The following is an 18,168-nucleotide window of genomic DNA, read 5'->3' as shown; positions in this document are numbered from 1 at the left end:
TGAATGAATGAATGAATGAATGAATGAATGAATGAATGAATGAAATCTCTGCGTGAAAATTTTTCCTAATGGATAAAAATCAGAATATAAAAAACCAGAGCAACTTTAATTACACAAACTAAAGCGTGCTCAGGAGATATGTACCTCAATAGTACTGTCTTTTTCCCAAGCTAGTTTGGGGAGGGAATAGGAAAGAATGATACATCTAAATCCACCTTTGTGAACCATAGACCCTAAAACTGGCTCTATAGCTCCCCAGTAAGAAGTTTTCTTTTGCCTGAACCACATGCCAACCTAAGTGAACCTACCAATCAATGTACACCTAAAATTAAAACACAACTATTATCAAAACGATCGAGAGACTCAGGAGTTTTACTTGTCCTCTTTATTCAAGTATTTCACAGCAGTTATATTACAAATTACAGTAATATGTTCAAAATATCCAGAATTTTAAAAAATTAAATAATTTAAACTAATGCAAATAAAGTCAAGATGCAAAAAAGTGTAACACAATTCTCTGAATACAACTTATAGAATCCAAGATTTATTATAGCTGATGAAGTAAATCTTATTTTATCAAAAAACAGACACACATGAATAACCCAAAAGACATCCCCACTGCTTAAGTAAACCAATGTACAATACAGAAAAAAGCGGGTACAAGCTCCAATTGAAGCTTAATGTTGAATTTATATAAAAAGGGAGAGAACTGAGTAGCTGCACATATCCAAATATGACCTCCAACTTAACAAAAACTAAAAGAAACAAACGTAAAGAAAATATGGAATGTAAATTGTTAGCAAAACGAAAACAAAACAAAACCAATCACCCAGTTATCCTATAATAAATATATTGGCATAGGAGAAAACTCAAATAATAAGACTGAAAACACAAAACATAAATTAATTACAGCTGAAATTCAAGCTTGCAAACACAATTAACTCCACAGCCATGGTTATCTTAGAGCAGTTTCGTCATTATCCCCACAGAAATCCAGCCTCCTCTTGGCCTAGGATGTGGCCTTGCACAGGAGTTCCTTGGTGATTCATAACAAGATACAGGAATTGAATTTATTGCCAATTCTCTGTGGCAAAACAAGAACAAAAATACAAAGAGAGGCGACCTGACAACATGAATAGAATAACAGGTTTAACTCTACAATTGCTAAGCTATTAATAAAGAAAAGCAATACATGGTTAGTGTGTTTTTGGAGCCAGAAGGATGGATATATAGTTTTATTCATGTTGCCCACTAACACATTTATAGAAGCTAATTCTTCTGAAAAATCTATAACAATCAGAGGCAGTCCCTCACTTTTTTTTATCAACATTCAAAACTACAAATATTTTTGCCCTCAACTGATAAACTGGAAGCATTTTTAATGCCAGACTTGAATTTAAGATACTCTTTTGAAAATTATTTGACAACTATTTTAAAGGATTTAAACTTGTACAAATTTAACAATCTGTTAAAAATGTATGCAGTTTTTCATCTCACAAGTGCTGCTGCTACTTGAACTAAAGCATAGTTGAACTACAATATCTTAAAAAATGCTGCAAGAACCTGAGACTTGCAAAAAATTGTTTTGCCAGAAACTTGCTACAAAAAATCTGCTACATTTTATTTCTGAAAGTTTTATAACAATCCTCATCATAATACAAAATGCTAATGGACTGACAGCGAAGTAGCCTAAGCAGATATAATGGCAATAAATATTAACAGAAAAATGAGAAAGTCCCCCCCCCAATCAAGTTTCTAAAATGAAGTACTAATTTAAAACATTTTAATTTTAATCGCACTTTCCCACCTAAAAATACAGCATTTCTACAGAAGTCACGTTCAGAATAGTATCCCTCGAGGCCTCTCAGGAACCCAAGAACCGCTGAGGGAGCGAGGTTGGCCTGGGGAGGCTCAGCTAGAAGGACCAGGCTCGGATGTCAACTTACAAAGAAAAAAATGGGAAGGAACTACTGGTGTAGCCGATAGCCAGAGCCCAATTCTCAGCTGTGGCCGGCACACGGGGCGATAAGTACCTTAAGCTTCAGCATGTAAACGGCAGCAGGGCAGATTACAACCTCCCGTAAACACTGTTGGTAACTGAAATATAAAAAAGCTGAGGTAGCTGAGCAACTCTGCAGTAGTTCAAGATTGGGTGAGTGATTTCATTTTTGCTTCTCGGAAACAAAACACAATGAATTGCATATTTGGGGGAGGGGGGAGGGGGCTGTACTCCCTTTACCTACAGCTTATGTTATAAAGGGATATTAGTTTACAGATGACACTAAGACCAAGAGAAGCCATGGGACCATGTTGACCTTTACATGTTGATCTGAAACAAATCCGGGTGAAGCAGATTGTTGGCTGCCTGGAATGTCCTCTTCCTTTAATTCTTAAAACAGGGAAAGTGTCTGAAAACATTCAACTGTCACTGAGCTCTAGAGAATGGCAATATTTCAAGGGCTAATTCAGCGGTCCAAGAACTAACCAGGGAAAGGCTACTTAGTCATTTCCTCTTTAAATCTGTCCCAAAATGAATTGTGGTGAATCAGTTTGGTCTAATTCATATGAAGATGAAGGACTGCAGGACCTACTTGCCTTTCCTGTCTACGGACACCCAGCAAATCTTCGCTTTCACGCTAATGGAGGTTTAGAAAGAAACCTGTTTTTAAGGACTTTGAACAAATAAAATAGAGAAACATCAACAACAACCAAAAAAACCCCACACTACAGCCACCTTAAATATCCACAGTGAGACTTTTTTCCCCCAAGAGTATAAAGTTGTTTTAGAAATGAATATATCTTATCATTTTGAGATAATATGAGATTAAATTTATTTTCATAATTTGGATTTCTGGAGAGCAACAGAGAAATGTTAAAAACATAATACTGGCTGCCATTTGACAGTGCAGGAACCTGAAACTGTTCTTTGGGAACACAGGCTTTTAAAAATAACTAATTCTGCCCTTGGCTACAATCCCAACTTTTAATAACTTCCTCCTCCTCCTCCTCCTCCTCCTCCTCCTCCTCTCTCCACCATCACCACTGACTAAAAAGGCACATTGAAGGCAGCTCTAAAGAGCCTCATCTTCATATTATTGTATACCAAAGTCAATTCCTTTGTACCACAATTTTTCACTGCCAGCTTTAAAAACAGGCTACTGTCCATTACCTCAGAGAATTAAAAAAAGAAAAGCAAAAAGAATTTTTTTTTTAGAAATTGCCCACTTAAATAATCAGATCTGCTCTATCCAGTTTGTGGGTGTTTTGTCAGCCTGCTCCGTTTTGCCTGAAACTTCTCATAAGATAACACATGTAGACAGCAGAAATGAAAGCAGTTTCTGTAGCACCAAAAATCTCTGTGTTGTGGCATTAAATTCTTTATTTATATCAAGATACAAATATTTTGAAGTTCTGTTTGGTTCTTGTAGGCTGGCTGGTTTCAGTTACCTGAGACAATAGCACCAAATTCATAACAGAACATGAGACCAAGAGCGAGCATGTTAAGACCAAAGCTCTGCATATACTTGGTGCAAGTGGAAAGCGAATGGCTCAGAAGACTGCTCTCCCATGAGCAGCCAATGAAAAGACAAACCCACACACCTCGGAGAGATGTGTTCACAGGAATGTTTCGAACATATCAACTGTTCTTTCCATTTCCTAGAAGGAAAAACAAGATTATTTGATTATTCACCACCACTCAGAGTAATATTAAACAACAACATTTCTCAACAGAAGTCTCAAAAAAGAGACTTCAGTTTCTTTAGGGTTCTAAGAACTTACAATGCTCTTCATAGTAGTGCCAAAAGCTAAGGGACAATTTGCATTATAATTTGCATAAACTTTACTTAGACCAGAGCAGCCAACATTAATAAAAAAGACAGCTTGTCTGGCTTTGTCTACTGCTCCTTAAATGATGAATTAAATGGGAAAGTAAGTGACAATCTTTACATTTTCCTCTTAGAATACCGAGATAAACTTTCTCATGAATACATTTCACGAAGGATGTAATTGGATGTTTTGTTTAATTTGTTTAATACTCTATTCCTTCATAGATACATGTTTAACCTTGAGAAATCACAGCAGTACCACTCCACCTTAGGAAGAGTAGACAGTTATCAGTCAATCATGGATCCATCTTACAATAATCACAACAGAATTAAAAGCTAAATTAATTTTGCTATAGTAGAGCATTTCAAAAATCAATACCATTATAACATTTTACACTACCAAATTAAAAATTGACAACCACTGATCACTAAAATCTTATTCTTCTCTTCCAAATAGAGCTCAAAGTTTTTAAACAACACTTAATACAATATAAGCAATTTCTGGACAAAATTGAACAGAATTACGTGTGATACTGGAAGATGTGCCTCTGCCCTGTATCAGTGGGGATGGAAAGATTTCCCCTCGTTGCGATTGTGGTGCTGATAGGCAAACAATTAAACATATTGTGCAAGATTGCCCACAACATACATTCCCTAGGAGATCTGCATGAAGCAACGCCAGAAGCAATCACCTGGATAGCTGAATTGGACATCCAGTTATGAGGCCACTGCCATACCCCCTTAGAAGTTTTCTATATAATTATTTGGACAATGTGTATACGTTTACTTCTCTTCTGTCATGCTCTCATCTTATGCTAAATAAATATAAATAATACTGAATATGAAACAAAACAAGTCAAAACATTTTTTTAAAACAAAGTAGTCTAAACACTTTAAAAATAACATTTGTTTTCCTGCTAGCAGAAAAGCTCCCTGAGACACAACTATAGCTGGGCTTGCCTTGACTTAGAGAAGATCGGGTGAATCACTTACAGCACGTTCTACGAACAGGTTGCAAACTTACTTGTACAAGTTGTGATTTGTCATAATCTTTACGATGCCGGTAGATGCACTGATTAAGTAGAGAGTATAGCCTCTCTAGCTGGTCAACTGTTAAGTTGTCACTTTTCTTCACCAATAAATCGAGTAAATTCTATGAAGAGAAGTTTGGGGAAAGCTTAAGATGAAGTTTGGAGGCAGTGTAACACTTGGCTTAATAACTGTTTTACGTGATAGGATATTTATAATCTAAATTACTAGAAAGTTTGTACTGACTGCCAACTATGTGCAGGATTGAACAATGAGACTTTAAAGATTTGTTTATAGATAAGATATGGTAAGGAGATTTTTGTTGTTGCATTTTTAGAGAAAGTGATAAACTATGGTATCAAAACTGAAGTTACATTTGCAAAGGAGTTTCTGGAAGAAGATGAAGAGATGATGATAAAAAATAATTTATAGGACATCATTTGATGGGGTTACAATATGGTAATTGTCTCTGGTAACTCTTAATGGAATCTTTCCTGATTAACTGAATGATGAGGCTTTAAAATTTGTTTATAGATATAAGACGGGAAGGAAAGATTTTTTTTGTATTTTTACAAATGGTAAGTTTTTGTGTAAGTAAATGAAAGTAATATGAAATTTACTTACTAGATTAAAGTTAAAATATTTATTATTTCAGATAGTTCTTAATGGATTTTTGCCAATTGGAAAAAATGATTACACTGATTGCTAATATGGAATGAAGAAATTGTTAGAAATGTTAGAGAAGATAAGTTACTGAAATTGTTTGTATCTCTATTGATGAAGGGGAAAGTCATTTCTTTTTATACTTCTTCCTTTTTTCTTTTATATATTTTTCTTCCTTTTCCCCCTACTTTTTTTCTCTGTGCCTTTCTTTTTCGTATTTTTCTTTGTTTGCATTGGTTTTTATCTTTGCATTTTTAAACTCCAATTTACAATTAAAAATATTATTTCAAAATTCTATATATTAAGAGATTCTCCATTCTTTAGATGAGTAATACTACTAAATTATAGTAATTTGATCCAGCTTGAACTTATGAAATACATTTAATGTGTAGTGAAACAGAAGGGAACACATTTTCAATTTTGTAATAGATACTTGGGAAAAAGGGAAGGGAAGGAACAAAATGTTGGTATTAAGATTTAAGACTCTATATCCAGTTAACCTTACCATTAGCCTGACACGATCAACAACTACAGGAGGTACAGGATCTAACTGTTCCTCTGGAACTTGCGTCAAAGCAATTTTACGAAGTTTCTTATTTTTCAATGTACCTGCAATAAATATAGGTAAGATTACAATAATTCTAAGAAGTTATCCAACTGAATTCCAAGCAATGGAGTTAAATTTATTAAATGGAAATGTCTAGACTTAAACATTTCTCGCTAACTTGTTTTATAGAAAAAGGAAGCAATGACAACATGGCTTTTACTTATTCATCACTTTCCTTTCTCCACCCATCATCAAGACTAATGTAACAATGAGGCTTTATAAATAGGATGGATGGATGGATGGATGGATGGATAGATAAGATAGATAGATAGATAGATAGATAGATAGATAGATAGATAGATAGATAGATAGATAGATAGATAGATAGATAGATAGATAGATAGATAAGATAGAAAAGATAGATAGATAGATAGATAGATAGATAGATAGATAGATAGATAGATAGATAGATAGATCAAATCATTTCTGACCAAGTTTATCTTGCCTTCAAAACATAAACATATTCCAAGCAAAATATTTTGCACTAACACTGTGCACACTTTAATAATAACACAGAAGCGCTCCAGCCAGAAGCACGAGCACAACTCTTCTTGCAAACATTCAAGTGCTCATCTTTTTTTAGGCTTCTGTGCAAAACACTTCTTCCAACCCAAATCATTTCTGAAATCATATTCTGCATTTGCCTCAATTATGAGATGAGGGAAAGAACAAAAAGTAATATAGATTTCATGTACCGTCTTTATCTGATTCGGTTTCTTTAGTTTCCATATCTGTGCTTGGTGATTTCTTTTCGTTATTGCTGCACTGTGAAATCTCACCACCAGACTGTTGTGGTATATGTTCTCCTTCTGGACTATAATTTGAAGCCTCTGATTTTTTGGGGGAGTGGTCATCAGTTGTCACCACCTCTTTGGGCATAGCCATATCAGCAATGAGACTGACCTTCAACGGTTCACATTTGTCATACTGACATGGGGGAAGGTGTGTCCCTTCAGAGGCCTCACCATTTAAATGATCCCTCTGGGAACCCGACTCATCCTTAGAGCCCTCTTCTACATTTATCATAACCTTGTTATTTACTACCAGGGATTCATTGGAGCTCTCTTCTGTAGATGGAATGCTATTTTCTTTCCCGACTGTCCCATTATCAAGTCTCTGTTCTCCATGTATATCCATGACATCACATGATGACTCATCATTTGTTAGAGAAAGATCTCCCGTTTCCTCTCCGTTCTCCTCAGTGCAGTCAATGCTTCCTTCAAGCTCCCCATTTTCCAGGAGTTTGTTATCGTCCCCTTGAGTTTCATCATCTGCAAATTTAGCATCATCTTCATCTTTTTTCAAATTATTCACTTTCCTCTTTTTAATAATACCTTTCCCCCACTGTGAACGTCGTCTTGATTTCCTTCTCAGTCGAACTGTATCATGAAAAGAGAAAAGTATCATTTAATCGACTTCAGTATTAGATATTTAAATAGTTATATGACATATAGTGCTTTTAAAGCGATGAGTAAGCTATTAATAAAGTCAGGAATATTTGTAATATTAAAATACCACCTACCATGGTGATATTAAGGTCATCCAAGGTACCTTTGATTCTAAAAATGTAAAAAAAAAAACAAACCACCTGTACATGCATTAGTCCAAGCAAAATTTTGCTGCAATCCTCTGAATTGAAATATTTTATTTTGCTGCCCCAAATGGAATGATCATTACTGCAGGACGGACTAACAAAGATGGAGGCAGTTTTTCTATTTTTTAAAAAATAGAATTGTAATAATTATGTGTTAAAAACCAATCTACTAAGTAGAAATGAAAGAATATTACCAAAAAATCTGAAGGCACGAGATTTTTACTGTAATATACTGAAGGCAGATTCACCACCATCCCCAGAAATTAAAAGAAGAAAGGAAAAAGAAGTGCGACAGACACAATCGGAAGCTACACAGCAAGATGAAGAAATCACCTCGCTGATTTCAAAAGAAGCACAGCAGGTTTTGGAAACTGCGCAGCCCTTGGCCTCATTAGAAGAATCAAGGGCTCAAAGGGTGACACGGGCTGCAACCAGAGGAAAGGAATAACAACAACAACAACAGAAACAATATCCTATAATTACAACTCAAGAATCTACTTATACTGAAGCAGTGGGAGGAGCGAGACCAAAGAAGCAGATGCTTGTGGATCTGCAAGATACGCTCCGAAAGCTTCAAGTCGCAAAAAATGGTGACAAAGTTTCTAACATGGAATATTAATGGTTTAAATTCACCGCAAAAGAGAAAGAAAATATTTCAGTACTTGAAACAATTTAAAAATGATGTTATATGCTTGCAGGAAACGCATATCCGTGTATCTGATCAAAAATATTTGATAAACTCTAGATTGGGTATGCAGTTTATTGCATCTGCATCAAAAAAGAAAAATGGTGTAGTCATTTATGTGAAGAAGAATTTAATAGCTAACCTAATTGAAGCAGATAAACAAGGAAGATATATTTTAATTGAACTTTTAATAGAAGGGAAGAAAATACTTTTAATTGGATTATATGCACCTAATCAACAGCAAAGAGAATTTTACAAACTTTTACATAACAAAATAATTCAATGGGATTATAAATCGTGTATTTTAATGGGAGACTGGAATGGAGTACTAGACACACAAAAAGAGTGCTTTTAAAAGCACTCCAAATCATGCTAAATTGCCTAAATCCTTTTTTGACATGAAAGACGATCTGGAACTGAGAGATGTCTGGAGAGAACGAAACGTGGAAGAAAGGGATTTTACTTTTTTTTTCTGACAGACATCAATCTTTTTCAAGGATTGATTTTGTATTAACTACTAACGATTTTTTTCCCAGGGTTAAGAAGATCAAAATATGTCCAAGAATCTTATCAGACCATAGTCCAGTATGGATGGAATTGGACAAGGGGAAGGGAGATAGGAGATCTTGGAGATTAAATGAAAATTTGTTTAGATATCAAGAAAATGTGGAAATGGTTTGGGATGCAAGTAAAGCTTATATGAGAGGTGTGTTAATATATTTGAATAATAAATATAGACGTAGATTGGAATATAAGCGTAAAGAATTAGAGGAGGAAATAAAGATGAAAGAGAAAGTTTTTATCTTGAACTCATCTAATAAGAGGTTGAAAGAAGCAATTAATTTGTTAAGAGGACAGTTTGATATGTTGATGGCAGATCAAGTGGCAACTAACTTACGATATGTCAAACATAATACTTTTTACAATGCTAATAAGCCAGGTAGATGGTTAGCTTATCTGTTAAGGAAAAAACAAAAATCACATAATATAGATAAGATAGAATATAAAAGTAAAGAGGTGTTTCAACAAAATCTTATTAAAAAGGCTTTTGTTGAATTTTATTCTAAATTATATGCAAGGGATATAACTCAAGGTTTAGATATAGATAGGTATTTACAAGAAGTGAATATCCCTATACTTACACAAGAACAGAGGGAAGGGATGAATCAATCGATAACTGCTGAAGAAATTATTTTAGCAATTAAACAACTAAAAGTGGGTAAGACACCTGGAACAGATGGTTTGACAGCCACTTATTATAAAAATTTACAATTAGAGTTGGTGGAACCTTTAAAAGAATTATTTAGGACAATTCAATCTGGAGGGGAAGTGCCTCCATCGTGGAGAACAGCATTTATAATGTTGATTCCAAAGGAAGATCAAGATCTTACCCAATCAAAAAATTACAGACCTATATCGCTTCTAAATACGGATTATAAGATATTTGCAAAGATCTTAGCAAATAGATTAATGAAGGTTATGCAGCAAATGATTTATAGTGATCAAACAGGATTTATATAGTGGTAGACAAATGAAAAGTAATGTGAGACATATTGTAAATTTATTAGAATATTTGGAAAGAAATAATCAAGTCCCTGCAGCGCTGATTTTTTTGGATGCTGAAAAGGCGTTCGACCAATTGAATTGGCAATTTTTATTTAAAGTCTTAGAGAAGATGGAGTTTGGTGATACGTTTTTACAACCTATTAGGGCAATATATCAGAAACAAACAGCTCAAATAATAATTAATGGTAGTTTAACAGAAGCTTGCAAAATTGAAAAGGGCACAAGACAGGGATGTCCGTTGTCACCATTGCTGTTTGTTTTAACATTGGAAATATTATTGATTAAGATACATGACTCAAATAAAATAAAGGGAATTAAAATTAAAGATCAAGATTATAGATTGAGAGCGTTTGCAGATGACTTGGTTATTATATTAGGTGAACCGACTCAGTCAGTTATAGATTTAATGGAAATAATTTGGCAATATGGACAAGTTTCTGGATTTAAGGTTAATAGGCAAAAAACTAAAATTTTGTCTAAAAATATGACTACAGAACAAAAGGTAGTCTTAGAAAAATTAACAGGATTTGAAATAGCTAAAAAGATTAAAATATTTGGGGGTATATCTTTCAGATTCAAATATGAAATTATACAAAAATAATTATGAATTGTTATGGTTAAAAATACAAAAAGAATTAAATACTTGGAAAAAATTACAACTGTCTTTATTGGAATTGCAGCAGTTAAAATGAATGTTTTACCAAAATTTTTATTTTTGTTTCAAATGATACCTATACTTAAAAAAGACTCAAATTTGGAAGAATGGCAGAAAGGTATTAATAAATTTGTTTGGGCAGAGAAAAGACAGAGAGTAAAACTTAATATAATGCAAGATATACGTGAAAGAGGTGGTCTTAAAATGCCCAACTTTAAATTATATTATGAGGCTGCGGCTTTATCGTCAATTAGTAATTGGTTTAATTTAACACAAGGAAGATTATTGAATATTGAGGGATGTGATTTATTATATGGTTGGCATGCATATTTATTGTATGATAAAAAGGTGGTTAATATCTTTAAGACACATATATTAAGGTATGCCCTGTTGCAAGTTTGGAAAAAAATACTGATACAAGTTAAATTATAAAATACCAATTTGGGCAATACCTAAGCATGCGATAGAAAATATAAGTCCGGGATTTAAATATGATGTGACTACATATAAAGATATTCTCAGACTGGAAAGGAATGTATGGCAATTAAAGCCATTTAACATTTTACAAGAAGGGAAAATAGTACAAACTTGGTTTCAGTATGGCCAGATACAAGCTAGATGGAAAGAAGTTCAGAAAGTTGGTATTTCAATAACTGATGAAAATCTGGTAAAACAAATCAGAGATCAATGTCAAGCACATATAAGAAGGATATATAATGCATTGATAGAAATAGATTCAGAAACGGAACTTGTTAAAGATTGTATGATAAAATGGGCCAGAATATTCAAGAGCCAATAACGATGGATGTTTGGGGAAAAATTTGGGTCAGAAACGTAAAATTTACTTATTTAAGAAAAAGATAAGGTTTACTCCACAGTTATTTCTACTGGGTATTATTACTGATTGTACTGTTACAGACACTAAATTGATGTTGAATTTAATAACGGCAGCAAGACTTTTGGTTTCGCAATATTGGAAGAAGGAGGAACTGCCTACTATAGAAGAGTGGACTCTAAAAGTTTCAAACTTGGCAGAAATGGCAAAAATTTTGGCATATTTGAAAGAACAATCGCAACAGAGATATATCTCGGATTGGAGAAGATGGATTGATTATATTCAGAATAAATATGGGACTAAAAAATTTCATCTAGCATATGAATGAATATTAGAATTATAAGATGTATTATTATTTACTTATGTTTAAGGGGAGTTAAAGTGCGATAGGATTTAAAGTGTATTTATAATTGGTTAGCATATTTTAGCTTAAGTTTGTTAGAGGCAATACCCTGTATTCAGCTCTGGGAAGTGGGGGGAGGGGGGGAAGGAGGGGATGTGGGGGGGAGGGGGAGGGAAGGAGTATATGCTTAAAATGTATTGTAAAACTTTTCAATAAAAATATTACCAAAAATGTAATAGTGTAATTAAAAATGGATTAACTCTTGTCAACATTCAGTATCTTCACAGCCATGTTCTCTGTTTTAAAGCAACTATAGGCTTTTATAAATTTAACAGAAAAATGTTTTGTATGTAGCAAAAGAGGATAAGTTTTCAACCTCTGATACCTTACAGAGCATTATCCTGTCTGCATGATTCTATTTAAGAATTCCATCTTGAGATGTGGGTGGAGAAGTAATTTGAAACTTAAAAGAGCTTTTCTTCAGAGAAAAAGAAGCCATTAACAGAGATCAAATAACCAAACCAATTTCTAATTTATAAAGTAAGATTCAAAGATATTACAGAATTTGAGAGTTTAAATTAGAATGAATCTCCTACAAGTATAATTGTGACTACTGTCACTATCACATGGAAGTCCAATTAGGAAACTCTCTAAAACCAATGATCTTCATCCTACTTCTTCAGAATTTCAAGAAATTACCATTCTGATATGAGAAGCTGAACTCAAACCTTTCTATATGTAAATTATATATTCTTCAATAAGCCACAACATCTCATTAAAGTCAGTACTAGCAATTTAAGCAATGCAACAAAAGAGAAGACATGAAGTGCATTCTGTTGGGCCAGCTCAGAAAGACAAAATAATTTTGTATCTTGAGAATACTGGTTGTCATCTGCAAAGAACAAACTACATTTCTGATGTGAAACTGGGCTGGCAATATTAACAAAAAAAAGAAAGAAAAAAGAAAGGGCACCTATTTCTAATATTTAGGGAGCACAGTTTTAGAACTTTGTCCTTCCAGGTGGGCCAGGCTGTACATAATTGAAATATCTGAAAGACATCGTTTACAGAGGATATTTCTGAAAATAGAATATTTTCTTTGGGCAAGAATAATTCTCAAGCCTTAAGGCAAAATAGCTGTCCATGAGGTTTCACCAATATTACATGCTCAAGTCACAATTCACCATCAGATATAACCTAGAATTGGGCAAGTGAGCTAAATAATTAAATAGCAACATCAAAAATGCAAAGTAATGTGCTTTTGACACCATCTACTGGCAATATTATGCAACAACCTAGGTTCTATGACTTAAGTAAAATTTATATTTAGTATAGTTGTATTTGAAATATGTTTTAGTTCCCAAAATACAAAATGTGCATTTCACCCAGTGCTGGGTGAAAACACCAATATTTTTCTCGAATATAAGCAAGGAAATATGTCTGTGTCTATGCGTGTGTGTTAACTTGTGCTGTGGCACAAGGAAACAACAATTAACGACTTAATAGCCATCCATCCAGCCTTCAATTAACAACTAAAAGCCACAACCGGCAACCAAGCAAATGCAATGTGTAAGGACAGCCCAGGGCACACATTCTGGAGAGAGAGAGAGAGAGAGAGAGAAGTTTCCTGATGATGGGCTAACAGCCTGAGCTTGAAAGCTCAGAAGAATAAACCTTTGGCCCCAGCGACTCAAGATTGGATCCTGTATTAATTTCCTCCCAATCACATTGCAATTTCCCTATTGAAATGAGAAAATAAGTAGAACTCGAATTTCTTTATTTAAAGATGAAAACATACAAAAAACCTATATAGTGTTTCTTCAAAGCCTATGGTCCCCAAGCAACCTTCAGACTCCATCTACCTGATACAGCTAAAATATGGTGGCAAAATGGTAGATTTTTTTTTTTTACTTTTTAAACAGATTTTTCATAAACAGACTAAAAGTCCAAAAGTTTCTTTTGGGCTTAACACATTTAGTTTGAGCAATTCTATCCGTAAGCTCCAATAATGGGGGGAAAAAAACATCATCTACTCCCCACGATAACATTCTAATGCGCCTTGGGTTTTTTATGAGGCCAATCCTTTTTCCCCCCCCAGTTTATTTTCCTAGTTTTCTAGAAACTGAGCCAGATGTTTAAAAAAACTGTTAATTACAGAGAGGAGACAAATACATGATAATCAAACTTGCATGAACAGGTAAAATATAGCAATTTAGTTTCCAATGGTATCAAAAGGAACTCGGGTGTCTAAAGCTAACAACGTTCCTTTCCGTTCACACTTGATAGAGCAAAACATCTGAGAGGATGCATTCAAGTTCTTGATTTCTCTGCAATGTGGTGATTTATTTCTTGATCTTATTATGTTTACATATGGTGCTACTGGTAAGGTCGCAAATTGTGATCTCATGAGCCCAGAACTCTACAACTGTCATAAATACATACCAGTTGTCAAACACCCAAATTCTGATCATAATATGGCCATGGGGATGCTGTGACAGTCCTAAGTGCAAGGGCCAGTCAGAAGTCACTTGTTTCAGGGCTGTTGTAACTTTGGATGGTTGCTAAAGTAATGGTTGTAAATCAAGGACTACCTCTATGCATGCGAACCAAAATGAAACTTAAGAAATTGCAATCAGAGTAATAACGGTATGCTGACTAAATAATATTTTTTTAAAAATCTAGCATACAAAACTGGTCCAAAACTGGGAAAGCCCTCTCAATTAAAAGCTCTTTCATCTCTTTTAATATATTCATACAGTATGGTTGAAAATTGATCTCTTCCATTTACATGAGACTACATATTCAATTAAGGTTTTAAAAGGCTAATAAAACTTATTGCCAAAACAATCTAAGAAGAGGCAGAGACAGAAATAGTGGTGAAAAAGAAAGCAGAGGGAGAAACAGCCAAGAATCTGTAGCCTGGGGGAAGAGAGAAAAGGGAATGAAAGGTGGTGGTTTTGGTGGGAAAAGGGAGACAGCAAGGGAGAGAGAGAGGCAATAGGGAGAGGTGAGTCTCTTTAGGGGGAAATAGGCCTGAGGGAAGAGAGAGAGAGAGAAGGAAAACAGGGCCTACAGGCTGATCTGGCCTCGACCCCAGCGAGTGAAGAGGGAAGGAAAAGGAGATTTTGGTAAGAAAGGGGAGGAGAGCAAGAGTTAGAGAGAGAAGGCAAGAGGGAGAGGTGAGTCTCTTTGGGAGGACAGGCCTGAGGGACAAGGGAGAGAAAGGAAGCAGGGCCTACTGGCTCACTTGGCCTCCACCCCACTAAGTGAAGGACGGGGGGGGGGGGAGAGCGTTGCTTGAGGATAGGTTGAGGAAAAGGTAGAGAAAGAAACCTCCTTTCTCCAGGAAGGGGAAAGGGAGAGATTGAGAAAGGAAGGGAATTAACGAAGGAGCAGAGGCAGTGGAGAGAGAGACCACGGGGAGTGAGGAAGAAGGGCTGACCAACCGGCCATCTAACCCCACCCCCACCACACGACCGGCCTGCTGGGAGGAGACTCTGCACAAGGGATCGGCTGGAATGACAAGACAGCAGAGTCCTGCTGACCCACGCAAGTGGAGGTGCCTGAGCGAGGGATCAGAGTGGACTGGCAGCTACAACAATGGGCAGGGGAAGGCACCTGGATGGTTGAAAAAGAGGGCCAGGGGAACTCAGACTCCAGCTATGTTCAGGAATAGCGCCACAAATCTTTCACGTTACATGCTCAGACAGTCTCTTCTGGCCACACAAAATAATCTGAAATACTCACATGCACATTTGTTTGAAGAATTGTGCCAAACTGTCATTGCATTTTTTTGCCGGTTCAGGAATGCGTCTTCTGTTCTAATTTCTGTTTTTTGCACAGTGGAACCATGAGCATTTGTTTGCTCTGTTACAACTGATAAGCCTGTGCACAGAAGGTAAACACAGAAGGTAAGCACATTTGAATAATCCAAGCAGCATTAACCAGCCAAGTTTTGGAAATCTGCTGGAATACTATATTAAAAACCACACAACAGTTAATTGTGTTTACCTTAACACAGATTTACACAAAATATTTACATCAAGGAAGTTTACTTTTCCCCAACAAATGCAAGCATCAGATGTATATAACTTCAAACCTATCTAAAAACTGTTTTAAAGAACACCCATTGGGCTTATGCACAAAGTTTAATATCCAAAGGATAGTGGGCGGTTAATTTATTTATTTATTACGCTCATTTCACAGGCAGCATACATAAGAATAATCAATACACACATATATAACCATTAAAACAATCAATTTAAATTAAAAAAATAAAAACAAAACAAAAGCAACTAAAAAAATCATGGCAGCAAAACATACACAGTGTATTGCATTAATTGTCCAATAGCCACCTAGCAGGCTCCATCCTATCAGGGATCCCAAAACTAGCTGACAAAAACAATTTTTAAGGGCCTTCTGCAGGCGAGAAGGCTTGAGGGCAAGCCTTCCTTTTCTTTTCAAGGAAAATGATGTTCTCCAGGGTAGAGGCTACAAGAGAAAAGCAGTGTTCCTGGGTCCTGCCCAACAACACTCCATGGCTGATGCGGCCCACAACATACCTCTCCTCATCCTATAACTGTGCTATAATCCATTCTACAATGTCAAGGATAAAATATTAACCCCATATTGGACACGAGGATTAAACTGAGAATGGGATGATTTGTACAAGATAATCCAATCATTTCAGAGTAAATGTTTATTTCTAGCTATATGATTTATAGCTTAATTTCTGTGCTGTAATTCTAAAGTCCTATGAGTTAAGTTCTATGACAGGTGTTATTACTGGCTTAAAGAGAAAAGGGACACGGTGGCTCAGTGTGTTAGGACGCTGAGCTTGTCGATCAGAAGGTCGGCAGTTTGGCGGGTCGAATCCCGAGTGCCGCGTAGCAGAGTGAGCGCCTGTTACTCGTCCCAGCTTCTGCCAACCTAGCAGTTCGAAAGCACGTAAAAATGCAAGTAGAAAAATAGGGACCACTACGGTGGGAAGGTAACAGTGTTCCATGCGCCTTTGCCATCTAGTCATGCCGGCCACATGACCACAGAGACATCCTTGGACAAGCGCTGGCTCTTCGGCTTTGAAACGGAGATGAGCACCAGCCCCTAGAGTCAGAAACGACTAGCACGCATGTGCGGGGGAACCTTAAGAGAAAAGTGGACGAAACTATGCTACTTGTTAAGGCACCATTAAGGTTCAAATACTATTTCACTTTGACAATAAATTATGCTCAAAGTTGTTTAGCTTCTCCAGGAAGTGAACTAATTATGCTTTAATTCTTGGAAATCAATAGGACAAGTTAGTCATGACTAATTTAAATTCCCATGATTTCAACAGATCTTAATTTAATGTACTTTCAATTCAATGTTTTTCTTACACCATATATGCTGCTATTTAATGTTTTACCAAAGGATGTACACAAGTACTTTTTGTGGATTATTGGTCAATAAAAGACCATTACAGCTCCAGCAAAGGACACTATACATTTATTTTAATTAGGACTCCTGTAGCATCAATAGGTTGCAGAGTGTTTTATAGCTCTTTTCTCACAATCACCCCCATCTCAGGAGGATTGCTATTACAATTTTAGGGAATGTCAATCAAGAGTGATGATGAGAAACATGTTCAGATTACCCATAAGGATTATGGAGCAAAAATCTGAAACCATGAACTCAGGACAGGAAGAGAAAGACTTCTAGAAGACTCGCAATAGCAAGCTGATAATTGGACCACATTTATGAAAAGAATCGCAATGGGGTGCTGGATCCAGGCTGGCAAAATCTCCCTGGAGGAAGGAGAGAGTTCCCTCCAGATAGCAGGTTCTTGTGAGTAGACCAGAGGAAGTGCCATTTTGCAGTTGGCTTATAAAATTCAGGGCCGAGAATTGGGATTCCATCCAACTCACATTTGTAATGCAATCTTTTATTGGACGTTAATATTGATTAAGCCTTGTTCCTTAATCACTTGGATTTTGTGTTTTTTTTTTTAAATTGTACTGGAAAGATTAAGACCCTTCAGATCAGCAAGGTTTTACTATATTCATCGGGTAAATGTCCTTCTTGTTAGAAGAAAATGATGTAAGTTTGATTTTAAAAGTTTTGGAAATATATTTTTTTGATTATGCAGAAAAAGGGTGCTTGGAATAAGGATTTTAGAAAGCTAGCAAAGGATTAGGGGTTCCAAATGGATTTGGAATTATAGCTTTGAATTAATTAAAATAAATTTTCCTATGGGAAATGACAATTGCTTTGGGTCTTTCTATGAAAAGGGAACCGACATGTTTGGCCTTAGAGGGAGCTAGAGAATCAAGAAAAGAATGGAGCATAAATTTTTAAATACTGGTCTGCCAAACATCTTGATAAAACA

At 35.6% G+C, this 18,168-nt stretch overlaps 1 protein-coding gene across 2 annotated transcripts in view; it reads right to left on the bottom strand.

The window, feature by feature from the left end:
- Positions 1–366: 366 nt before the first annotated feature.
- Positions 367–18,168, bottom strand: part of ATAD2B (ATPase family AAA domain containing 2B) — a 93,312-nt gene continuing 75,510 nt past the window's right edge. For both annotated transcript variants that reach the window (XM_081343570.1, XM_081343571.1), the window contains exons 24-28: positions 15,552–15,689; positions 6,822–7,505; positions 6,025–6,128; positions 4,852–4,980; positions 367–3,657 (exon numbers count right to left, since the gene is read on the bottom strand). In XM_081343570.1, the coding sequence (XP_081199696.1) occupies positions 3,616–3,657; positions 4,852–4,980; positions 6,025–6,128; positions 6,822–7,505; positions 15,552–15,689 (1,097 nt within the window). In that variant the 3' untranslated portion in view covers positions 367–3,615. The remainder of the gene's footprint in view (positions 3,658–4,851; positions 4,981–6,024; positions 6,129–6,821; positions 7,506–15,551; positions 15,690–18,168) is intronic.

The sequence above is a fragment of the Vipera berus genome (assembly GCF_964194415.1).
Source record: "Vipera berus genome assembly, chromosome: 1".
Lineage (NCBI taxonomy): Eukaryota > Metazoa > Chordata > Lepidosauria > Squamata > Viperidae > Vipera > Vipera berus.
The sequence above is the reverse complement of the archived record's forward strand: the minus strand, read 5'-3'. Positions and strand labels throughout refer to the sequence as shown.